The 21,518-nt window shown below is 41.1% G+C and overlaps 1 protein-coding gene across 2 annotated transcripts in view; it reads left to right on the top strand.

Moving 5' to 3' along the window:
• BAG1 (BAG cochaperone 1) overlaps positions 1–20,786 on the top strand; it is a 21,679-nt gene extending 893 nt beyond the window's left edge. The window contains exons 2-7 of one of the 2 annotated variants that reach the window (XM_042048785.1): positions 4,265–4,393; positions 4,545–4,627; positions 5,336–5,449; positions 5,953–6,060; positions 14,939–15,001; positions 17,434–20,786. In XM_042048785.1, the coding sequence (XP_041904719.1) occupies positions 4,265–4,393; positions 4,545–4,627; positions 5,336–5,449; positions 5,953–6,060; positions 14,939–15,001; positions 17,434–17,523 (587 nt within the window). In that variant the 3' untranslated portion in view covers positions 17,524–20,786. The remainder of the gene's footprint in view (positions 1–4,264; positions 4,394–4,544; positions 4,628–5,335; positions 5,450–5,952; positions 6,061–14,938; positions 15,002–17,433) is intronic. The other variant, XM_042048786.1, reaches the window with a different exon arrangement.
• The last annotated feature ends 732 nt before the right edge of the window (positions 20,787–21,518 follow it).

Raw genomic sequence — 21,518 nt, 5'->3', positions numbered from 1 at the left:
GGGGCGAGCGGAGGGCGGCCGGGGTGGCCGCGGCCTCGGCGGGGCACGGCCCGGCCCCCGTTCCCCGTGGGCTCCATGCGGGCTGCTGCCGTGAGGCTTCGCTCCTTACTGGCCGCGGCTTCCCAGTGTCTCCTCCAGCTGGATCGCCGGCGTAGGTGTGCTGCAAGGTTGATAGTGGGAGCAGGTGACAGGGCGGCCTTTGCCGGAGGGCGCAGAGCAGAGGTCGTTTGGGGCCGACGAGGATCATGGGGGGACTGGAGCATCTCTCCTAAAAGGAAGAGCTGAGGGAGCTGGGCCTGTTCTGCCTCGAGGAGAGATGACAGAGGGGACCTCACTGTTGTGCATAAATATGTAAAGGGAGGACGCCAAGAAGATGGAGCCTTCTCAGTGGTGCTGAGCAATAGGACAAGAAGCAATGGGCAGAAACTGATGCACAGGAAGTTTTACCTGAATATGAGGAAGAACTTCTTTACTGTGGGGGTGACTGCACTCTGGTGCAGGTTGCCCAGAGAGGTTGTGGAGTCTCCCTCACTGGAGATGTTCAAGAACTGTCAGGACACAGTCCTGTGCCATGTGCTGTAGGATGACCCTGCTGGAGCAGGGAAGTTGGACCAAATGACCCACTGTTGTCCTTGCAACCTGACCCATTCTGTGATTCTGTTGTTTTGGTAATCTTGACTTAGATGAAATATATTGCTGAAGTCAGCACTGCATATTAAAAGCAGGTGCTACCCAGTAGGCTTTCTTCTGGTTTGTTGAAGAGACTTGGATGTTTGCAGCTAGTGAGCTACAAGACTGCAACAGAGAGTGGTTTCTTCAGTAGGACAGGTGGGTGCTGGTGCTGACCTGATGGAATGGGTCACTCAAAGGCCAGCTGACACAGTTGGGCTTTTTTCCTCCCTCAAAAACAGGAGGAGGGAGAAGAAAGTGGAGGCAAAGATGGGCTTGTATCTATAAATAGATATAAAACGGTACTGCAAAGGGATGAGAATACCTTGGACTCTGCAGTTCTTAAAAATAAGATGGGAAGCACCATAGTTAGATTTTGAAGTGGATCTAGGTGAGACAGTAGGAGGAATGAAGAAGATAGTAAAGTATTAAATCAGCAAGGTATTCTGCTTAAACCTAGTAATATTTTAATTGGATTAGTTTTTAAAATTATTGATAGTAAATTCTGCCTCTGTTCGTTTTGCACTGTGTTGGTCATGTTCTTTCTATCTCTAGAGCTTATTGTTTATTTCTGCTTGCTCATTCGTCTTTTCAAATTGTGTTTCAAATTGTTTTGTTCAAAGGTTTCCTTTATCTCCTGGTAGTTTTATTTAAGTCTTTGGTGAGGAATTTTGTAGAATAATCTGTTTGAATCATCATGATTCATGTGCTAACTGGTGCCTTCAGAGAGCTCCATTTGATCTGAGGGGTTTTCATTTTGCAAAGATGTCAGTAATTTAATGATACTGACATTTATAATTCCAACATCTTGCTGTTTGCCAACAGCCTGCTTGTCTGAGGATGTTTTTGTCTTTCCAATTGTTTTTTTACCTGCTAATTATTTTGTCATTAATAGATAGGAAATAGAAGCCTTTGTTCAGCTTGGGCTTCATCTGTCTGATTTACACCTGCAGCTGTCACATGCTGCTTGACCACTTTGCGCAAAACATTTTTAGTAAAGTTTTGTGTGCAGGAGTGAAAGTGGGGAAAGATGGAAATTAGGGCTGAAAAATACAGCGACAGTAGACCCATGTGTGTGACTTGACAATCTGCAAGTGTGGTGGGCAGACCCTGGCTGGACATCAGATGCCCACCAAAGCCACTCTGTCGCTCCCCTCCTCAGCTGGGCAGGGGACAGAAAATACAGCAAAAGGCTCCTGGGTTGAGAGAAGGGCAGGGAGAATGCTCACCAGGTCATGGGCAAAACAGACTTGACGCAGGGAAATGCAGTTTATTAACATTCAAATCAGAGTAGAACAATGAGAACTAAAAGAGAAAAAACTACTTTCTCCCCTGGGCGTAACTTTCCTCCTCAGTTCTCTAACTCCTCCTGCCTGACCACTGCAGGGGAATGTGGGCTGCAGTCAGTTCATCACACTTTGTCTCTGCTGCTCCTTCCTCCTCAGGAGGAGGACTCCTCACACTCTTCCCCTGCTCCAGCATGGGTTCCTCTCATGGATTGCAGTCATTCAGGAGCAGACTGCTCCAGTGTGAGTCCCCCACAGGGTGACAAGTCCTGCCAGCAAGCCTGCTCCAGTGTGGGCTCCTTTCTCCCTGGGTCTACAAGTCCTTGCAAGGAGCCTGCTCCAGCACAGGCTTCCCACAGGGTCACAGCCTCCTCTCAGGCATCCACCTGCTCTGGTGTGGTGATCATCCGCAGGCTGCAGATGGATCTCTGCCTCTACAGGCTGCAGGGGCACAGCTGCTTCACCATGGTCTTCACCATGGGCTGCAGGGGAATCTCAGCTCCAGCACCTGGAGCACCTCCTGCCCTTTCTTCTGCACTGACCTTGGTGAGTGCAGGCTGTTTCTGTCACCTATTCTCACTCCTCTCTGTGGTTGCAGTTGGTGATGCACAGGTTTGTTTTTACTCTTAGCTACATTGTCGAAGAGGTGCTTCCACCATGGCTGATGGGCTCAGCCGTGGCAAGTGGTGCGTGTGTCTGTCCTGGAGCCAGCTGGCGTTGGCTCTGTTGGACATAGGGAGAGCTTCCAGCAGCTTCTCACAGAAACCCCCCCTGTGGCCCCCGGTACCAAAACCTTGCCATGCAAACCCGATACAGCAAGAAAATGAATTGACCTGTTTCTTAAAATATATTTATGCTTTTAAAAAAATAAGTATTTTGGAATTTTGCAGTAGTGCTTACTTCAAATTAGTGTTGTAATTTACTGAAGCAAGCTGAGAAGCTGTGATACCAGTTCTAACCCATGAGTTGTTTTTTTATGGTGATTTCACTCTGCTGTGAATTTACAGTAAAATTTGTTTACAGTCTCCCCAAAGTGGTACTCATAATTTGTAATTAAACTAGTTATTTTGTTAGACAAACTTGATCTGTTTTTTTCCTCAGTTAATGGTTTTTTTTTTTCTCTCAACTGCTCGCTGGCAGAGCCCTTATACAAAGCAGTTGTGTATATCAAAATGACCTTTTGAAATATACTGAGGTTGTGTTTTGTGGTTTGTTTTTTTTTCCCCAAAACAAACTAGTAAGAAGGGCAGTTCATGAAAAATGCTTGGGTGAGAGGGGCATAATGTGATTTTAAGCTTAAAATTGTCTTGGAATAACAAATTTTGTTAGAGCTTTAAAATTTTTGAGACTACAATGTCACTTGTCATGTGACTGTGGGAGGCTGGAGCATTTTAAAATCAACTTTTCTGGTACTCTCCTTTGTAAAAGATACATGTACTTTAAATTATGGTGTGAGAATAGTTTTCCTTCTGGTATGTGTTAAGTTCTCTCTTCCTGCAGAGTAAAAAATACCTGTTTTGATTTCCCTTGCAGCCAGTGGTGGTTGATTCCTGTGAATGCTTTGAGATTGACAGACCTTAAGTGTGTGGGAGCAGAGGGTTGTAGAAAGGGTCTGTTGCAAAGCAGAGATTAATAGGCATACTCCTTTTTTCCCCCTGAGAGCTACCTCCTGTTTGCATGCAAGTAATCATAGGGAGTCTGAATAGGATGCTCTGTAAGTGGAAGGTGACAGATAAGCTGGGACTTCTCCAAGTGGTTATGTCTGCTTATCAGCAGTTCATGGGGAGAAATAGTTTTTGCACTCTGAGAATTCTCTCTGGTTGGTGGTGGAGATGAAACGGGGTCGACAATGATTGTTTGTTTCTTGTGTTTGAGAAGAAGGGAACAAAGGAAGTGATAAATTGTCTCAGATACCAAAGACTCATGACATCAGAAGTTCCTACAAGTAGGAAATGGGATACATCAGGAAGGTGTGGGCTTTCATGCCTTAGCTTGTAGGATGTCTGGACACCATCTGTACTTTTAGAAAGAGATGAGGAACAATATTTAGCAGGAGCTGAATTATGGCAGTAAAAAACACCTGATCAAACTCTTCAGGTTATTCCAGTGCAACCCAAAATTTTCAGCTGAGGTCAGTCACTTCAAGAGGAAGGAAGTGTAGTAGAATAAATTGATTGAAAAGTATGGTTCTACATGAGAACCTGTGATTTGAGAACTTTCTGTATTAATGGTAATAAATATTAGAGATGGATTTTCTCTGTAGTATTTTCAGGTTACAGTAAGTATTACTGTTACTGTTTTTCTACTAGGTAATGAAAAACACAGTATTCAAGTTGCTTCTCAACAAGAAGATGGTGAACCTACACTACAAGACATGGCTGTACTTATTGAACAAGTCACTGGAGTGCCAGTTCCTTTTCAGAAACTGATATACAAAGGTAACTTATAAATCTGCCATGATCTGTACAGATGATGAGCTTTCATCGTAGTCACTTTCAGGTGTCCATGTTTTGAATGTCTTCAAAAAGACATTCTTATGCCACTAACTGTACTTTAACTATTTTTTTTCCTCTCTCATTCTTCATTTAGGAAAGTCTCTGAAAGAATTGGAACAACCATTATCAGCACTTGGTGTTAAAAATGGTTGCAAAGTCATGTTGATTGGGAAAAGGGTAAGCGTTGCCTTTGGACCTTTTTTCCCCCTTAAACTGTCATCATTTTTGTCAGTAAGTCAGCTGCTGAACACACAAAGAAGCTGTAGCATTAACCTAATCTTGTATACCTATCCACAAAGTTGAGTTCAATCTCATGTTACACTGCAAATAAGTGCAGTTTGGACTTCTCTGAAATTACATTATTGACTGGCTTCTGCTTTACATTATTGACAAGACTCTGCCTAATCTGTGGTCAGTGCTCATGAACCTTCTGTGTACTGCTGACCTTATCTGCTCATCTTATTTTTCTGGTTTAAAAAACGCTTCCCCAGTTGTAGCTACTGTGTCTTGATTGTCTGGGTTATTTCTGGGGAAATGATTTGTGGCTGGCTTTGCAAGTCGAGGATGAGGTAATAATCTCATTATGTAAATGTTGCCTATACTTTAGAAATGATAAGTTTACAAAAAGAAAAAAAATTTGCACTTTTCCTTTTCCCTTCAAATTAATCTCATTATAATAATACACTGCTGATTTAGCTGTATTTGTAATTAAGCTTTGGAAGAAGCTTATTTGGTAGGTATTGAAATATGGAAAGAATAGCCACAGTGTAGTGTGTGTTCTAAACCATCAGAAGCCTTTATGTCTGTGTCAGCACTGCTGCTTTTTAGCTGCATTGTATCTTTATTTGTCCCTTAGTTGTGAATGTTGTACTTTTGAATACACAGAATAGTCCAGAAGAAGAGGCTGAATTAAAGAAGTTAAAAGATTTGGAGAAGTCAGTGGAGCAAATAGCTAATAAATTAGAGGAAGTTAATAAAGAGTTCACAAGTATCCAGAAGGTATGCCAGTTTTGTATCACTTTACATCTTTGCAAAGCAGTTTTGTAGGTGTATCTATTTAAAAAAACCCAAACAAAACAGTTTGAAGGTTTTGAGTAGTCAGTAATAGGCCACCCCTCTAAATGTCCAAGAGTCAGTAATAATTCTTAATGAATTTCAAATGCCATATATGAGTTTGCAAAGTAGAGACATGGCACTGTTCAGAAAAAGCTAAATATTGTTTCATAGGGGATAAGTTATATTCTTTATATCTGGAAAAACATAGAGTTCTCTCAAAGTCCAAAGAAGAAGGTCTATTACTTGTTTATCATTTAAGTAAACCTAACAGATTTACCATGTCAAGAATTGATAACATACAGAAGAATACAGATTAAGATTAGAGTCCCTATTATGCTTGAAAATACAGAAACAGTACAAGATGTTTTCTCCTGTTGTGGATTGACAGATTTTCTAAGGTGAGTATTGTGTAGGGTGTGGGATAATTTTGTTTATTTCTTCTTCAGGGATTTTTAGCAAAGGATCTCCAAGCAGAAGCACTGAAACAGCTGGACAAGAGGATAAAAGGAACTGCAGAGCAGTTCATGAAGACCCTTGAACAGATTGATGCCATTGTAAGTAACTAACCACAGAAGAGGTCAAATCCCAACAGAAACTTACTTGATATTTTCATGTACTAAAAATTGAATTTGACTTTGAAAATTGGATAATCCCTTTGCTCATTTTTTTCTTTAATATGCAATACTTGACCCTGTATGTTTCCAAAAGACTACCTGGCGGCCTCTCTTTCTAAATGGTGCCAGTAATGCCTGTGTATGAATTCCCATTCTACAGAAGAGTTTCAATTGGGACAGCAGCCCATGAAGACTAGGTGAAATGGGTATCCTTTGCTCAAGTTTTGTCCTTTTTTTGCTTCTTGGCAAACTTTCATGGTACAGTATAGGTCTGGGGAAAAAAAACCAAACAATGAGATACACTTCATATTTTATACCACAGAGGAACAAGGAGGTCCTGCAGACTGAAGGATTTTCTGGTCAGTCATATGTGGACTGACAGTACTTTTATCTGAGATACCTGCATATTGAGGACTGGGTTCTTTCAAGAAAGTATATACTGGTATATATATACTGGGTATATCCAAGTGCTTCGCAGTCATTAGTGGATCATAACCTTACATTACATTTCCAGACTATAATATACATCTTTCTGTATCATGTAGTAGCTGAGAGCTAGATGAGAATAAGGGTCTTGTACAGAGATAAAGAGAAGATACCCTGGTTGTGGCAATCTTCTTATTCTGTTTCTCTGTCTGCTGATCATTCTCTGTAAGCTCCATTATGTAATTACATTGCATATTAAGGATATTGTAAGATCCTGCTCTGAAGGAAAAGTGCTGCTTTTCTTTGGTAGTGGTGTTTTTGGGTCTTCTCCTTGGTACAGGAGATTATTTATTGGATTTTTTTTTAAAAAGATGCCATGCAAATACCTGTAACTGGTGAAATAAATGTAGTTTAATTGATAGACACTTTGAAAAGCTCAACAGTAGACTAAATCAAAGACTAATAATTTGAATTGGCCATCATCAAATGCTATGTAATACGGATGTGTTCCTAGGAATAGTGGGAAGCTTAATAACTAATTTCCTGCTTTTGCATTGTGAGTGTATGATGATAACCTAGTCTTTGCTGTTTGTTAGAGCTAACAGTTCTAAATACTTCTTTAAAAAAATTGCTGTGTTCTGAGTATTTTGGAGTCTTCAAATTTCTGTTTCCTTCTGTGCCTCATATGGAGAATATGCTGACAGTTACTGAATGCTGTTAGACATAAAGACTTCATATAACTGATTTCCTGTATGAAGTGGCAGATTTACTATGTGTTGTCATGGAAATATCAATAAGGTGACAACTGTCTCAATTGGATGGCATTAAAGCTTGTTTCTGACCCCTTCAATTTTTGATACCAAATCCTATTTAGAAAAAACCTCAGTACTTGTATTTGGGTGTGCAGTTCTGGAACCCAGCAGGCAGCCTTGTAAAACTGTTTCACTGCTTCCTGATTAGTCCAAACTCAATTTCCCAAGATTGCTTTTAACTCTGTTATTTTCTGTGTGGTTTAAACAGCAACCATGCTGTGATGTATCACCTTATCCAAAATACTCTGAACAGTACTGGACAAAGGATTTTAGGTCTAGTACAATGTTTTAGAAGACTTATAATCAGTGACTTGGTGTTTAGGTTGGGAAATAATGGAGTCCCTGTGCTTTGTTTCTTGAAGTTTTGTTTCTTGAGAAAGTGGAGCAGTCAGAGTGTTAATTTCTCTGTTTTCTTTTTGTCTCTGAATTTCGAGTCTTTTACTCAGAGTTCGGATTGAAATGCAGGAAACACCAGGCTTTTCTTCTAATTGTTGTTTATTATTTTCTTATCTGTAGCACAGCTGCACTGGATGTGTCTCTTAGTTAACAAGGTGGAAGATGGCCCCGAGTTCTAACTTCCAAGGCCATTTAAAGTACAAATCAACCAATTATGAAATGCTAAGTAATATGTTTTTATTTATAATCCAATAACTATCTATTCATGACCTGCAGCGAGGGTTTTTTGACCCAATACCAGAACAGCCAGATTTGTGCAGAAGAAGGTGAAAAGATGATGAACAAATTCACACCCAAAATCCTCCATATTGTTACATATATATATTATTATATCCCAGAAACCTAGATTCTCTAAACCCAGGGTTCCAACATCAGAGCTAAGACTAAAATTATAATTAATATCTTTCAAAATCCATAATAATTGTTTGTCACTTTATTGTATAAGAGCCTATGACATTGAAAAGTCTTTGTTTTTTTGTTTAAATAAATGAGGGTTTGGATTACTGGTGATTGCAGTTACACTGCACATATTTGTTTCTTTTAATATACAAAGCTGGCTGTGAGATTTGTCATGACTACTGGACTTCTGTGAAATCTTGCAGATGAAGTACATGTAGGTGGAATCTTTACATAAAATGTGGGAGTTCAGTGTGCTGGTATTACACCAGGTCAGACGAACAGGCCACCAACTGAGGCAGTACTCAGCTGTACTGTGGTTGCAGTGTCTGGAGGCAGCAGTACAGAATGGTAATGAGGGGTGTGTATGAACAATAAATGGGTTCCACTGGAGTAAAAAATGGCAAATAGAAATGCAAAGCAGTAAAATATTTTATCTGTATTGTAGAATTGGTTTATACAAGTAATTAGCGTTCTTTTCGGCAGCCAAGTAAAGGCTGGTTCTGACACATCTGTTAAATGCTATTGAACATGTAGAGGTGCTGTTGATTCTGTCAACAGCATGTTAAAAAATTCAGAGGGGAAAAATGTGACTGACTGAGAAGAATGGATGATGCATTGTAGAAGTGGAACATACCAGCAGCCTCACACTATAAATGTTCCAGTTTTTTCCTTTGGCAGAATTGTCAAAGCTCATTAGAGTGTCTCAGCTGCTGTGTGTTACTTGGATCACTCAAAACTATACAGCTTGGTACAAAATGAGATTTGGTTGGTTACAGAGAGCTAAGGGTGAGGAAGCCTGCATATTGTTTTCTCTCTATTCTAGGAGTATCACTCTCTTACTGGTAGCAGATGAGCTCATTAGTTAGAGGAGCTGAGTTTGGAATTAAATATTTTTTATTTACAATTAAATACTTTTAATTGTGTTCAACAATTGTGAATTTAAAAGACGGGATTTGGAAGGTGGAGAAGTAAGTTTATAGTCGTACAGTGGTGGGGTGTGAGAGAAAAAATACAGTGTTGTCACCCCCAGAGGTGTGAAAGAAAAGTCTTGAAGGGATTCTTTTGGGTAGAGCATCTGTAACAAGCATTTTAACATAAATGTGTTTAAATAGCTACTGCTTTCACTGCTCCTAAGATTGTAAGATTTTAGGAGCATCTTACAAATTTTTGATATTGTGACACAGTCAGACATTGCCATAAACTACAGATCTTAGAGGTTTTCTTCAGGAAGAATGCAGTTGAGTCTTGTTCAACAGTTGAAGATACGTATGTGCATTAGCAGAATTGCTATTTATTTAATCAGTTAAAACATGTGGTCCAGGGTAGAAGTCAAAATACACTGCTTACTACAAATTTCAGTGAGAAGAACACAGGAAATGCTTTACTTGGTCATCTGGCTCAGGTTTTTAAATATCTGAAAAGCTTTTTCAAGAAAAAAGGGAAAGTTTTTCTGACAGCAGTAGGAAGATTTAAACCCACAGTCATGAACAGAATGTACTTGTGAACCAGCTCTAGTTTACATGGATGCTTTCACCAATATCGCAGTGTGAGCACTCACTTTGTCCTCAAGATGGTCTCCTATTAAATGGCCGATTTTTTTAATCTAGAAAGACAATATTGCAGAGAACAGATTGTTCTAATGACTGAAAAAAGCTTTCTCTTCTGAAATACAAGTCACTGATTTTGTTAACATAAGTTCACGAGAAATCTCTCAAATTGCATCTATCGGTCTGGGTGTTACTGACTCATAATTATGCTCTGTTGGCCCATCCTCCTTACCTGAGGATTTTTTTAAATTATAGTTCCTCTGTAGAACTTACTGTAGTGGTTTGGTCCAAAATACTCATTACTGTTTATCTGCTGTGAGATAAGAATTAGGAGAAATGCAAAACAGGCACTAAACTTGAAAGAATATAAAGAAGTTTATTAACAGACCTAAAAGAAGGAAAAAAAATCATACCACCTTCAGAACTCTCCTCCTCCCCCCACCTTCCTCCCTTCTCCCACTGACAATGTTCAAAGACAACCCTTAAGATGTTCAGTCTGTTTACCACTTCCATAATAACCTTGTTCAGTCCATTTAGAAAGAGAAGTCTCTTCTTGCTCATGCTATGAAAACATTATCACAACGAGACAGCCGCCCACTTCCAAATATCATTCAGTCCATTTAGGAAGAGGAGTCTCTCTGCCTGCGTGTGAGTCCTTTCCCCCGACTTGCAGCTTTTCCCGCAACTGCTTTCGAGGGTCCACTCTTGAAGTTTTTTGGGGTATAATTTTAAGGTTGAGCCGTTCAGAAACAAAAACAGAGGCCCTTCTCCTTCCCTGGGAGCAAAGGGTCTTCCTCATCTTCATCGTTAGGACTATCTCTGGGAGCATCTCTAGGGACTGAGGTTTTCTCCTTTCCCATTTGGAGCAAAAGTCCTCATCTGGTTCATCTCTACGGACTGAGGTTTTCTCCTTTCCCGTTTGGAGCAAAAGTCCTCATCTGGTTCATCTCTCCCTGTCCAAACTTCTCATGAAATTACAGCTGCGTCAGCATCTGCCTATCTCAGCGCAGGTGCTTTTGCTCACGAGTTGAACACTCCACCCCCCATATCTTCATGAAATTACAACAGGATACTCTGATATATCATAGCTTCACAACAGAATTTCAGCTTTAAGCATCTCCTCTCTCTCTTCCCTCAGGTTTTCAGCTCTTCACAGCAGTAAAAGGGTTAATCTCACCTCGGCCTTGCAGCTTTGCAGCTGGAATGTTGAATTTTTCTTATCGCAGTGGAGAGGGGGGAGAGCCGAGCCGCTCCGGCTGCCCACGGCAAGGCAGTGGGGGGGGGTTCCACGGCTGGAACAGGTCCATGGCTCCAGGATGGCCGTGGCCCGGCCCGGCCTGGCCCAAGCAGGGCCTGGCCGGGCCCACTGGGCCCTGCTCGGGCCCTGCAGCCACCTGTCCCAGCGCCGGAAACGAGAGAGAGCCTGGAGGGGGAGTTTGCCTATTCTTAAATGTGGATCACAGAGGTGATCACAACTTTAAGTGGCTTAGAGAATTGTCCATATTCAAACTGGCCAGCTGATAGGTTCTATCAGTTCCCAGAGGAAACTGTAAGCACCCCTTAGCAAGGACGTCCCTTCCGGGACTATGCTTGCTAACCTATGACACTTACTTAAATTACCATTCTGTTCTGATGAAATTTAATGGTCTCCTTGTCTCTGCTATATTTGTCATTGGGTAAATCAATACCAAATTAACATTTCAAGGATTAAAAGAAAGAAGCATTCTGGAGAAAACCCCATCCTTGTGCCTGTAACAAACATTTCCCAAACATCTGGGAAGTTTTTCCAGTTAAAATGAGAACCTATTACTAAACTTTTTGAATTTATCTGGATCAATTAAAATGTGATAAGTGTTTCTTACTATAATTCTTTAATATCTTAGCATGAGTTGTAAACATGAAATCAGAGCTTCAGAGGAAGGTATTTCTGAAGCTCAAGGAGCACTGCCATGTGAAAGGGGAGGTTTTCTTCAACCCTTCCTGTTTGATTTGTGTGTTGGTGGCCCAGGCTAGCTGAGACCCTTGTGCCCCCCAGTCTGTCAGCATCCTCTTATGGCGACCCTTCCCTGAGCAGTCCACTTGATCCGAGGGTAGTTCAGCTGACTTGCTTGGGGTCACATGCAAACAGAGAGGCCACCCTCCTGGGCCTCCACACCTTTAATCGGTCTGCTCGTGCCCCAGGCAAGATTCAGGGACAAATGCCAACAGCATAAGAGGGACTTCCTCCTGGGTATCCATAGTCAAATATTTACGTGCTGCCAGTGACTGTAAGTGCCCTTGAAGGACTCACTCTAACAGTTTGTGGAATAGCACTCCTTTATTAATACAACAGAAAGCTGTGACAGGATTGCTGGTGATAGTATCTGGTTGCAAAACCGTACTTAAAGCAATATACTAACCAGTGCTAATCCCCAGTAATGGAGTCTTCCCTGTTTTTACACCATTTTAAACTTACTTTTATACTATTTTTATGTTTAGGTGGAGCTAAAGTGACTCTAGTCATGCATCATGTTCAGTGGGGGGGTGGTTGTGCTTTGGAGGTGGGTAATGTCAGCATTGCATCTGAGGTGACCTTTAGGCTGCAGCTATACATTAGTATTGCATCTCAGGGAGACTTTGGGATGGAGGTGGGCATTGTGATCTTGCCACAGTTGCTGGTTCAACAGCAGGAAATCTTTTTCCTTCCTTGGGTGCCAGCTGTTACGTGGCTTACCAGCTACAGGGTACCACCACATTCCCCCTCTTGCAAGGATTTGGACAGACCCTGGCCATGCTGTCTGCAGTCCACTGTCTCTCTAGGCCCCCTTAGCCTGTATTGTGTATGGGAAGTCGGGCATGCTGAGCGCATTCCATCCAGGGAGTAGCAAGCACATTTTCTCCCTATAATTTTCCATATTGTTATACCTGGGTTGGTAACTTTCCACCCTGCTCCATCCTCCATTTCATCCCCCCTTAGCCTGTATGCTGATTACAGATTTTGTAGCTTCTCAGTTTTCTTGAATTTTACCCTGGGACTTTTCCCTACAAGCATAAAAATACTGTCATCCCTCAGTGAGGGCAGAATTCTTAGCTACCACTGCTGCATTAAGAAAACCCATTGGCAAGTGCTGCCATTTAATAATTGTTTTTAAAGAAACTAGTCTACCTGTCCAGTTTACTAATTAGTATAAGAAGGGCTGGTACTCAAGAAAACCTATAAAATATTATTTGTTCATTTGGATTTTTGAATGAACCTAATGAAAAAGCTTTTTGTTAGACGGATGGAGTGTCAATAAAAATCCTTTTTTGCAACTGATTAGAGTTGATGCCATATGTAGCAGAGTGGTTTTTATTTTTTTTTTAAACCATTTGATAACAACCCCAAAATATTTCTAGGTATTACTGCTAGTGACATCCATTGTGGAAGAGTGCCTGTGTTTATAATAGTGTCACTTTGGTTCTGATAAGATAGCCATAAATAATAAATTTTACTAGCTTTCTTTTGTTTATTGATTGACTACACTGCTCTATAGTAGGTTCAGGCATCAGATACTATGTACTGGGATCTGTGGTTTAGGAACCAAAAGAGGAGAACCAAAAGACATGGTGGCAACACTAAACTTAAAAATTGTTACTGGAAGCAGTGCCAGAACAAATGGAACTTGAGCAGAGCTTAAGGTGGTGTTCTGTGGCAAGGGACGTGGTTTTATTAAGAGATCAGCTGGGAGAGGGGACAGAAATTAAAGAGAGTCTGCATTCCCTAAGAAGCAGCGCTCAGGAATGTTGGATTCTTAGTTAAAAGAACACTCCAGAACAGAGAGAATCTACAGGCAGGAAAATACAGACATTTTTACTGTGTAAACGGTGGTTGGTTTGAGGATTTCTTGTATAAAATGTGAGTTATGTGCATACAAGAGATGAGTCTTTGAGGCTGTAATGTGTGAGAGCCTGCAGTGCATCTTGCCAGTTTATCATGGAGTATAATCATAGAATAGCTAGGGTTGGAAGGCACCTTTAATGTTCATCTTGTCCAACCTCCTGGCAATGCCATCCCATGACTCCAGTGATGGATTTGTCCTACCAAGTTTCAGTAATGGAACTAGGTTGTAGCTTTCTACTCCAGCCATCAAGCTGTTAGGGACCAAGAGGGAAACACCACTGAAGTACCTCTGAAGAGTTAAGGAGTGTTCCCATAGGAAGGTGACACACGGCCGACAGCCCAGCTGAAGTGCCTCACACCAGCACACACAGCATGGGCAACCACCAGGAGGAGTAGAAACCATTTGTCTGAACAATAAAAGAAAAGAGCAGCATTTTTTGATTGTTACAAAAGTTTATGTATCTAAACCTCCCAGCTGAAATGAAACAGATTAGGTTAGGGAAACCTCTCTTCTTGATCTGGAGTTAGGCTGGAAAATAAAAGGTAAACTAGTGTGAAACTCCCAAGATTTTTATGCATCTTCACCAGTGAGAATGCAGTGTTTCTAAGAATGTTAACATAAACTTTATATAATGATAATCATCTATACAGATGTTTTTACCTGTTTAAAAAAATACCATAAACCTGAGCACCATTCCCCAGCAACAACCCCAATTTCACATAGCTCAAAAAGGACAAAGCATGTAACACTTGCCAGGATGACATACATGAACATAATGGGTGGAAGGAGTACAGAAAATGATGCAGTTTGAATTAAATTAAAAGCTGACATCATGTAGCACTTCACATCTGTTGCCTTCCATGATTACTTTGCAGAGATGATCAGATGTACAGCTTAGACTGGCAATGGCTGTATTACTAATGATACATTCTAATGATGGCAAGTAATTGAGTTAATGTATTTGTAAGAAATTTGTTCATGTTACAATCTCTGAAAACAATACTGAAAATGAAGCTTGGCCAAATGGCTAACACAACACAGTAGAAAAAGCAGTGTGTGTATTCTGTTGCTGTGTATTCCCTAAAGGCACATGGTAGATTTGCTGGTTTGGTTCTTTGCAGTCACCATGCTGCATTCCTGACTTTTTAGTGACTTTTTCTTACATATTCTTTCCTGCGTAATCATCCTCACTGAGCAGGCATGGCATTTTCAGGATGCCTATTCAGAGGATTCTTTGATAATTCCAGTTTTTGCTGTAAGTCTAACATGTTAATTTCAGCATTAAGCTGCATCAACCTGTTTGCTTATTTTACTGCAGAATCTGCCAGAGAATTTCAGTGATTGCAAACTGAAGAAGAAGGGGTTGGTGAAGAGGGTCCAGGTGAGTTTTCTTGGTTTGTTTCTGATGGGGTTTTTTCCTTTTTTTTCCCTCCATAAATGCTGGGCACATGTATACCAAGAGTTTGTGAAAATGAGCTGCTTATATTTTTTCAGTGTTTGTTCTTATATTGGTATTTCGTATGACCTCCCTTTGAGAGGTATTTAATAGCTTTATAGAACAGCTCACAAAATACAGATTTTCATAGTTCATGCTGTTTTCAGATAATGTTTGTCATTTACATTGGTGGTTCGTCTTATGGCTGCCTGATGATGTGAAGTACTTCTGATAACTTGTAAAGACACCAGGACTGATCATTCCTCCTTTTTTTGAATCTTGGTGGACTGGAGTAATGACTAAGGTCTGGGCACAAGGATGCAGTCAGCTGTAACTTCTGCTGACCTACTCCTGACCTTGCCAGAGGTGTTCTTTGGAAAATTGAGCTTCTATTGCAATGTACCAACTTTCTATGGAGAGTAGGTCTTTCAGATCTGTACAGAAGAGCAGCTGTGCTGGGGATGGAGGGTTTAATTGCTTTTCTATTGTATGATGCTTGTAAATTCCTAGACATTGTTTCCTTAGAGACCTTGAATTAAAGGTTTGTTAATAAATACTGGAATTCACCCCCTGCCACTCAAACTTACATAAATGAATGATAATGATACTTGTTTTACTGGATTTCTTTGTATTGTGCTAGCTTCAGTGCCAGGTTGGGCTCCTAAAAATTGATTGCGGAAGTACCTTGCATTCATATATAGAGTTGAAAGATTTTGCCTTTTACTGTAACCTTATTAAATACTTCCCATTGGTGTTTCACAAGTTTTTTAGAATAGCCATCTATTATAGAGGAAGGCCTACCGGGAAGTACTTTGTAGGAGAAATGGTTTTAGTTACAGCTTTAGGGACAAAGCAGTTGGTACTCAGTTACTGAGATAAGTTCAGGTAATGCAAATGGAAACAAAGGTGGTTGCTGGTGTAGCTGTGTTATGTGGGGTTCCGAACATGCTCTTAATTCCATGTGCCTAACCAAGGCAGCAAAACTTGTAATAGACTGGTGGCTGTTCTCAGCTTTGTGGAAGCTACTGGGTCTCCACTCTTGGGTGAAGTTACAGCAGAAGTAAGTGGGGCTTTGTGTAAGAGCTGCTGTTAAAGCATAAAATGGACTCTGTTGAGCAGAGATTGGAATTATTGATGTGCTTTTATAGGCACAGCATTATGCAGCTGTGGGTTTTGAACCCTTTGAGGACTGCAGAAGAATCCTAAGAGGTTTCAGACCAGAGCTGTCAACAGCAGTTTGTTTTTCCAGAGCAAGAGCAGGAGAACAGTGGCAAGTTACGCTTATCATTCTTGAGTATCCATGAAAGCCAGGGGGAGCTATTAACTGCCTTTTACTGCTGGCAGTCACACATCTTCCTGTGTGGGGAGATAAATATAAAACAGTAGCAGCCAGCAACTGCAGTTGTTACCACCTTCACTTTTTCATCACTCAAGTTCTTACAGACATGAGCTGATGACAGCTCAAGGGATTGGTTGGAAACAGATGATTCAAAACAGTGTGATGGTTGAGGAACATTCACATGGCACAACAATTTGCTGCTTTAGAAGGAAAGCACTTTCTTAGTATCACTTAAATGTAAATAACATGAAGTATCTGGTTTGACTGTCGGAGTCTGGTGCAGACATAGCAAAATCAAAGGCAAGACATGAATAGCTAATGGGAGAATCCTACTCAGAAAGTGCAATATAGTTACATACCTTAGGATTGGCCTAAAACAATTTATTGGCTTAAAGTGCTGGTGTGTTGTGCTGTGTACAGGATGAGCAAAGTGACCAGGGGCTGCTGGCTCCTAAATGCTCTCTGTGTGTTGCTCTACTTGTGAGAACTTGTGGGCAGGTTCTAAGAAAGCTTAAGGTGCTGTGGACTGCCCTTTTTGGAAAGGAGCCTTCTGTCTTTTGAGGAACACCAGCTACTTACTGATAAAGATGAGTATTCAGTGATGTCTTTTAGTCTTAAGAAATAGAAAAGGTCTTGGTTTCATGAAAGCTTGTTTTAAATTTGACTGGGCAGGTTTGTCCCTCCCAGCCTTGGCCTCTGAAGAACACGTTTTAGAAAGGAGCTTAAAAGTCATGTTCCAAACTGAATGAAGCACTAACTTGTCTGAACCTTTACGTTTCTTGCTGTTGTTTATGAACTTTGGAACAACTGAAAGGACTGGTGATGATGTGCAGCCATGCTATTGCCTTATCCAATGTCATGTTTCTGTTGAATTCTGGGTAAATGCAGGTGTGGATAAACTATTACCAAACCAACTGGAAAATGGTTGTTGAGTTGACATCTTCAAATTCATGATAGAAACTGCAGTTTCAGTTCTTCAGAAGCACCTCCCACTGCCAAATAGTGTCTCCAATAACATTTGTTTGTTTCTTATTCTCAGGTTTTTCTTGCCCAGTGTGATACCATTGAGGGGAATATTGGTCAAGAAATGGACAAGCTACAGTCAAAGAATTTGGCACTGGCAGAATGAGGCATCGCCTTACATAATTAGGAAACATAATTGCTCTATGAGCAAGAAGAAGAGTTTGCTCTTTGTTTTGGAGCACATATCCAGCTTCCTTTTTTTTTTTTCCCCAAAGCCCAGTCTGTTAGACTGGTACCAGTCAATCATTTCTTGCTTGTTGTCTTGTTTGCCGCTTGGTTAGAACTATTATTTTGAAAAGAAAATCCTTCCTGAAGAATGGCAGAACTAATCTTTGTGATGAATTGTGTATCTTATGGACAATAAGATAGTTTAGTTAACTAAGTTATGAAGTTTTCAATGGTGGGCAATTTTGTCTGATATATCTTTGAATTTATTTACAGCTCGAATCAAAGAAGGTCTATAATCGTACAAATGCCATAAGTTGCAGTTGTAGGACTTCAGCTTGACTGAAAAAGGCAAACTGAGACAACATCTGGGAAAGTTGAACATTCTAGTAGACAGTTCAGAGCAATAAAAAACCCTACGCATTTGTATCTACTTAATGTTTGTATGCATTTATAAGTATAAGAAAGCTTGACTATAAGGGAGTCGTACCTATTTTAGCCTTAAATTGTCATAATAAATGGAATGTACTGTAACATGTATGGTACTTAATTTTGAGTGGTGCTTTAAGTTGTTACTGAGCTCCTTGATACAGACGTATGTTTTTTACATAGATTTCTGATGTACTGTGGTTTTTATAGATTATTCGTATTTTTATTATTTGTGTTCTGTCTTGAGTTATGTTGAGAAATGAAATGAGATTACTCATGCTGCTCAAATACCAAGGGTTCAGTTCAAGCAAGGTATAACTAAGGAGCTATTTTGAAAGATTTTTTTAATACTTTTTTCTGATTTTACTGAATTCACGATGCTATATTTAATGGGAAAATGCAGTGATTGTTTCCAGTATGTTAAGGCAATCAGTGAATTTTTATAACGTGTTGCAAAGAGACACTGCTTTATTTTAGCAATGCCATCTGTGTGAGGGTTATGACTGATGCTGGCAGTGCCGTGCTTAACCTTCTCTGTTAGGTGAGACGTCAGCTTTTGCAGGAGACAGAAACTTTGAGTGGGTGCAGCCAACTTGGCAGTGGTTGCTCAGAGGCTCTGACCAGACTGTGGAGCGTGTCAGCCTGTAGGTAACATAAATGTATAGCAGCTGCTTTTTCACTGATGCTCCTTGTTGGGAGGTCAGCCAGATACACAGCAGCTGGCAAAGCAGGGACTGGTAGGGGGCCTCTTTCTGTGCAAGAAATAAAGCTCTTTCATCCCAAATGAGTCAGACTGAGAATGTTTAGAATTGGCCCTTAGGTAGTGAGCCATTCTCCATATGTTTTAAGGTTAGCTGTCCTTTCAAGATAAAAATAGGAAATGTATGTAAAAAGATCTTAACTTCTAGTAAGTTATAAAGCTTAAATAATACCTGAAGTGTTTTTATTACAGTATTGTCTTTGATGTTCGTAATTGGAGGAACTTTTTTTTTTTTTTTAGTGAAAAATGCCATTGAACAAATGAAGTGATAGTTGTGCATTAGAAAGGGTCATTTGTATTCTAAAAATGCTGGTTGACCATACCAAGATTTGACTTACCATGTTTTTTGCTGTTAACCAGTTACTACAACCTTACATTTTTTTCCTTATGAAATTCTCTTATCAGCATCTGTGAAGGATTTCATGGTCTAAACTCCTAGGAACCTTATCTATCATGTTAGGATATGGTATGGTAGGACTGTGGAAGTTTATTTCTAGGCTAACTAGTCTGGTCATGCTGCATTTTCCCAGCACTTTAAGGTTAAGAGGAGGAAGCATTGGTCGTAGTAATTTTTGTGAAGCCCTGCCCAACCTGTGGCTGCTTCTCGACCAGGTTCAGCTGACTGTTAAACCACCAGCAACACTTGCCTAATTCAGGGAATGCATAATCAACCACTTTCCTGTGCTGGAAAGGATCTTCACCCTTCTAAATGTGGGTTCTCTAATGCGTTGAGCTTTCACAGGTACAATAAGCAAGTATCCTCCTGTGCCCATGGAGAGAACTGGGAGCTGTGGTCATGGCTAGGACTGTGTCCATTTCTGCTGTTCCTGTGCAGTTCTCTCTCGGGTGAGAACACTTACAGGCAGATATTGTCTTCCCAGCACTCTTTCTCAGAAATTGCTGCTTCCTTAGATGTGCTTATGTGAGTACATCCTCAGCCTGTCTCAGAGCAAGGTGGATTAACTTTAGAATGTTCCATAGCAGATCTTTTGATGATCTGGTACTTTGAGGCAAAGAGAGTGATGGTGAACCTCTCCCACCAGCACATCTGTACTCAGTAGAGGGTGGGTGTCCTGAGCCACATCTACCTTGCAGTGTTAAGTCGTTTGGTTTCTAGGACAAGAGTATGTGTATGAAGACCAACTTCTGCAGTGTAAATTTTTTGTCTTCCAAATATAAAAATGAGTTGATTTGTTTTGGGAAACAGATGGTTATATTTAGAGTTATCCAAGACATTCTAGAGCAAATTGACTTTTATACTTAGTTTTGGAGAGGGGAGTCGTAAACATTTTTTTTTGTCGTAATAGCCTTAAATTCAGTAAAAGCAAGCGTCTGTGCTTTTGAAAAGTGCAGCAGACTGCAATTGTGGGAGGAAGGGGAAGGAAGAGGAAATTTTAAATATTCTTCAGAATTTGTAAATATAAATAATCAAGCTTAAACTATAGTCTCACTGATTCTGTAGTCCAGGTGTACTGTGATACCTGTTTTGCTACTGAATCATTTCCTCAGCCCAACCATCTGCTGTGGTCACGTCAAAATGGAAGTTACTCCCTTTTGCCTTAGTTGCACTTACCCATTGTCTTCCTCCAGTTGCTGTGTTGCTCTGGCTGTGTTTACACACCTTGGACTTGCCATCCTGGCAAAATGTACCACAGGATTTGTCTTTTATCAAAATGGAAATTGAATTGCACATGCCCTTGGCCCATTTTCTCTCCCAGATCCCATGGGCTGGTGTGAGATGAACCAAACCCGACATTCAGAGAACTGTGGAGTCTGGAGCCATGGGATGGGTTGCTCTCCGGAAACAGCACAAAATTATAGTGGCATCCTCTGTGACCAAGTCCTCTGGAAGGTAATGTCGCTGTAAGCCTGGAGCAACACTTTTTGACTTCTAATGGACACTTGTGGAGCACTTGACACCGTGGAAGTTGGCACTAGATTTTTTTTTTTTTTTTGTTAACTTACATTATTGTACTATGATAAATGAAAAGATAAAAATAAAACACAGAAAGTTGTCTGCTGTCCTTGGTCATGTTGTAGTCACTACATTCTGTATTTGGGCCGTATTTTAGCAGGGGAAGGTGCTCACTGCTCTCGTTGGTGCTGCCGTGTGCGCTGTGCAGGGCAGCGGGAGGCACTGGGAGCACTCTCTGGGCGAGCGGGGTCTCCCGAAGGGCACCGTGATTTGGGGCCTCGAGCGTTCCCTGAATTGGCAACGAGACAGAGCTTTAAAAAAGCTGGGTTGATGGTTTTGTTTTGTGTGTGTGTGGGGGGGGGTTGTTTTCTTAAGAGCACTTTACACAGTTGTGTTGCACACTGTGCGCGGGAACAGGTTGTCCAGAGAGGGTGTGCTCTTCCTCACTGGCGATACTGAAGAACCGGCTGAACATAATCCTGTGCCGTGGGCTGTAGGATGACCCTGCTTGGGCAGGCAGGTTGGACCAGATGACCCACTGTGGTCACTTCCAACCCGACCCACTATGATTCTGTGGTTTCTGCATGTGGATGTATGGGATGTACTGTTTCTTATTTTTTACTTATTTGTGTGGTTTAGCGTGAGAGCTGGGGTTTCAGGCGCTTTGTTCAGAGACGTGTCCCACAGCTGGACTGATGTGTCTGCCGAGTTCTGGTGCGGCTCCAAAGGCTTAGCTAAGAAACATCCCGCTGGCGGCGGCGGCGGCGGCGGCGGCAGATCCACCCCTCCTCCAGCCCCTCCTCCAGCCCCTCCTCCAGCCCCTCCTCCAGCC

The sequence above is a fragment of the Corvus kubaryi genome, unplaced genomic scaffold, assembly GCF_017639235.1.
Source record: "Corvus kubaryi isolate FWS band 111438036 unplaced genomic scaffold, C.kubaryi_AGA036_p1.0 68, whole genome shotgun sequence".
NCBI lineage: Eukaryota > Metazoa > Chordata > Aves > Passeriformes > Corvidae > Corvus > Corvus kubaryi.
The sequence above is the reverse complement of the archived record's forward strand: the minus strand, read 5'-3'. Positions and strand labels throughout refer to the sequence as shown.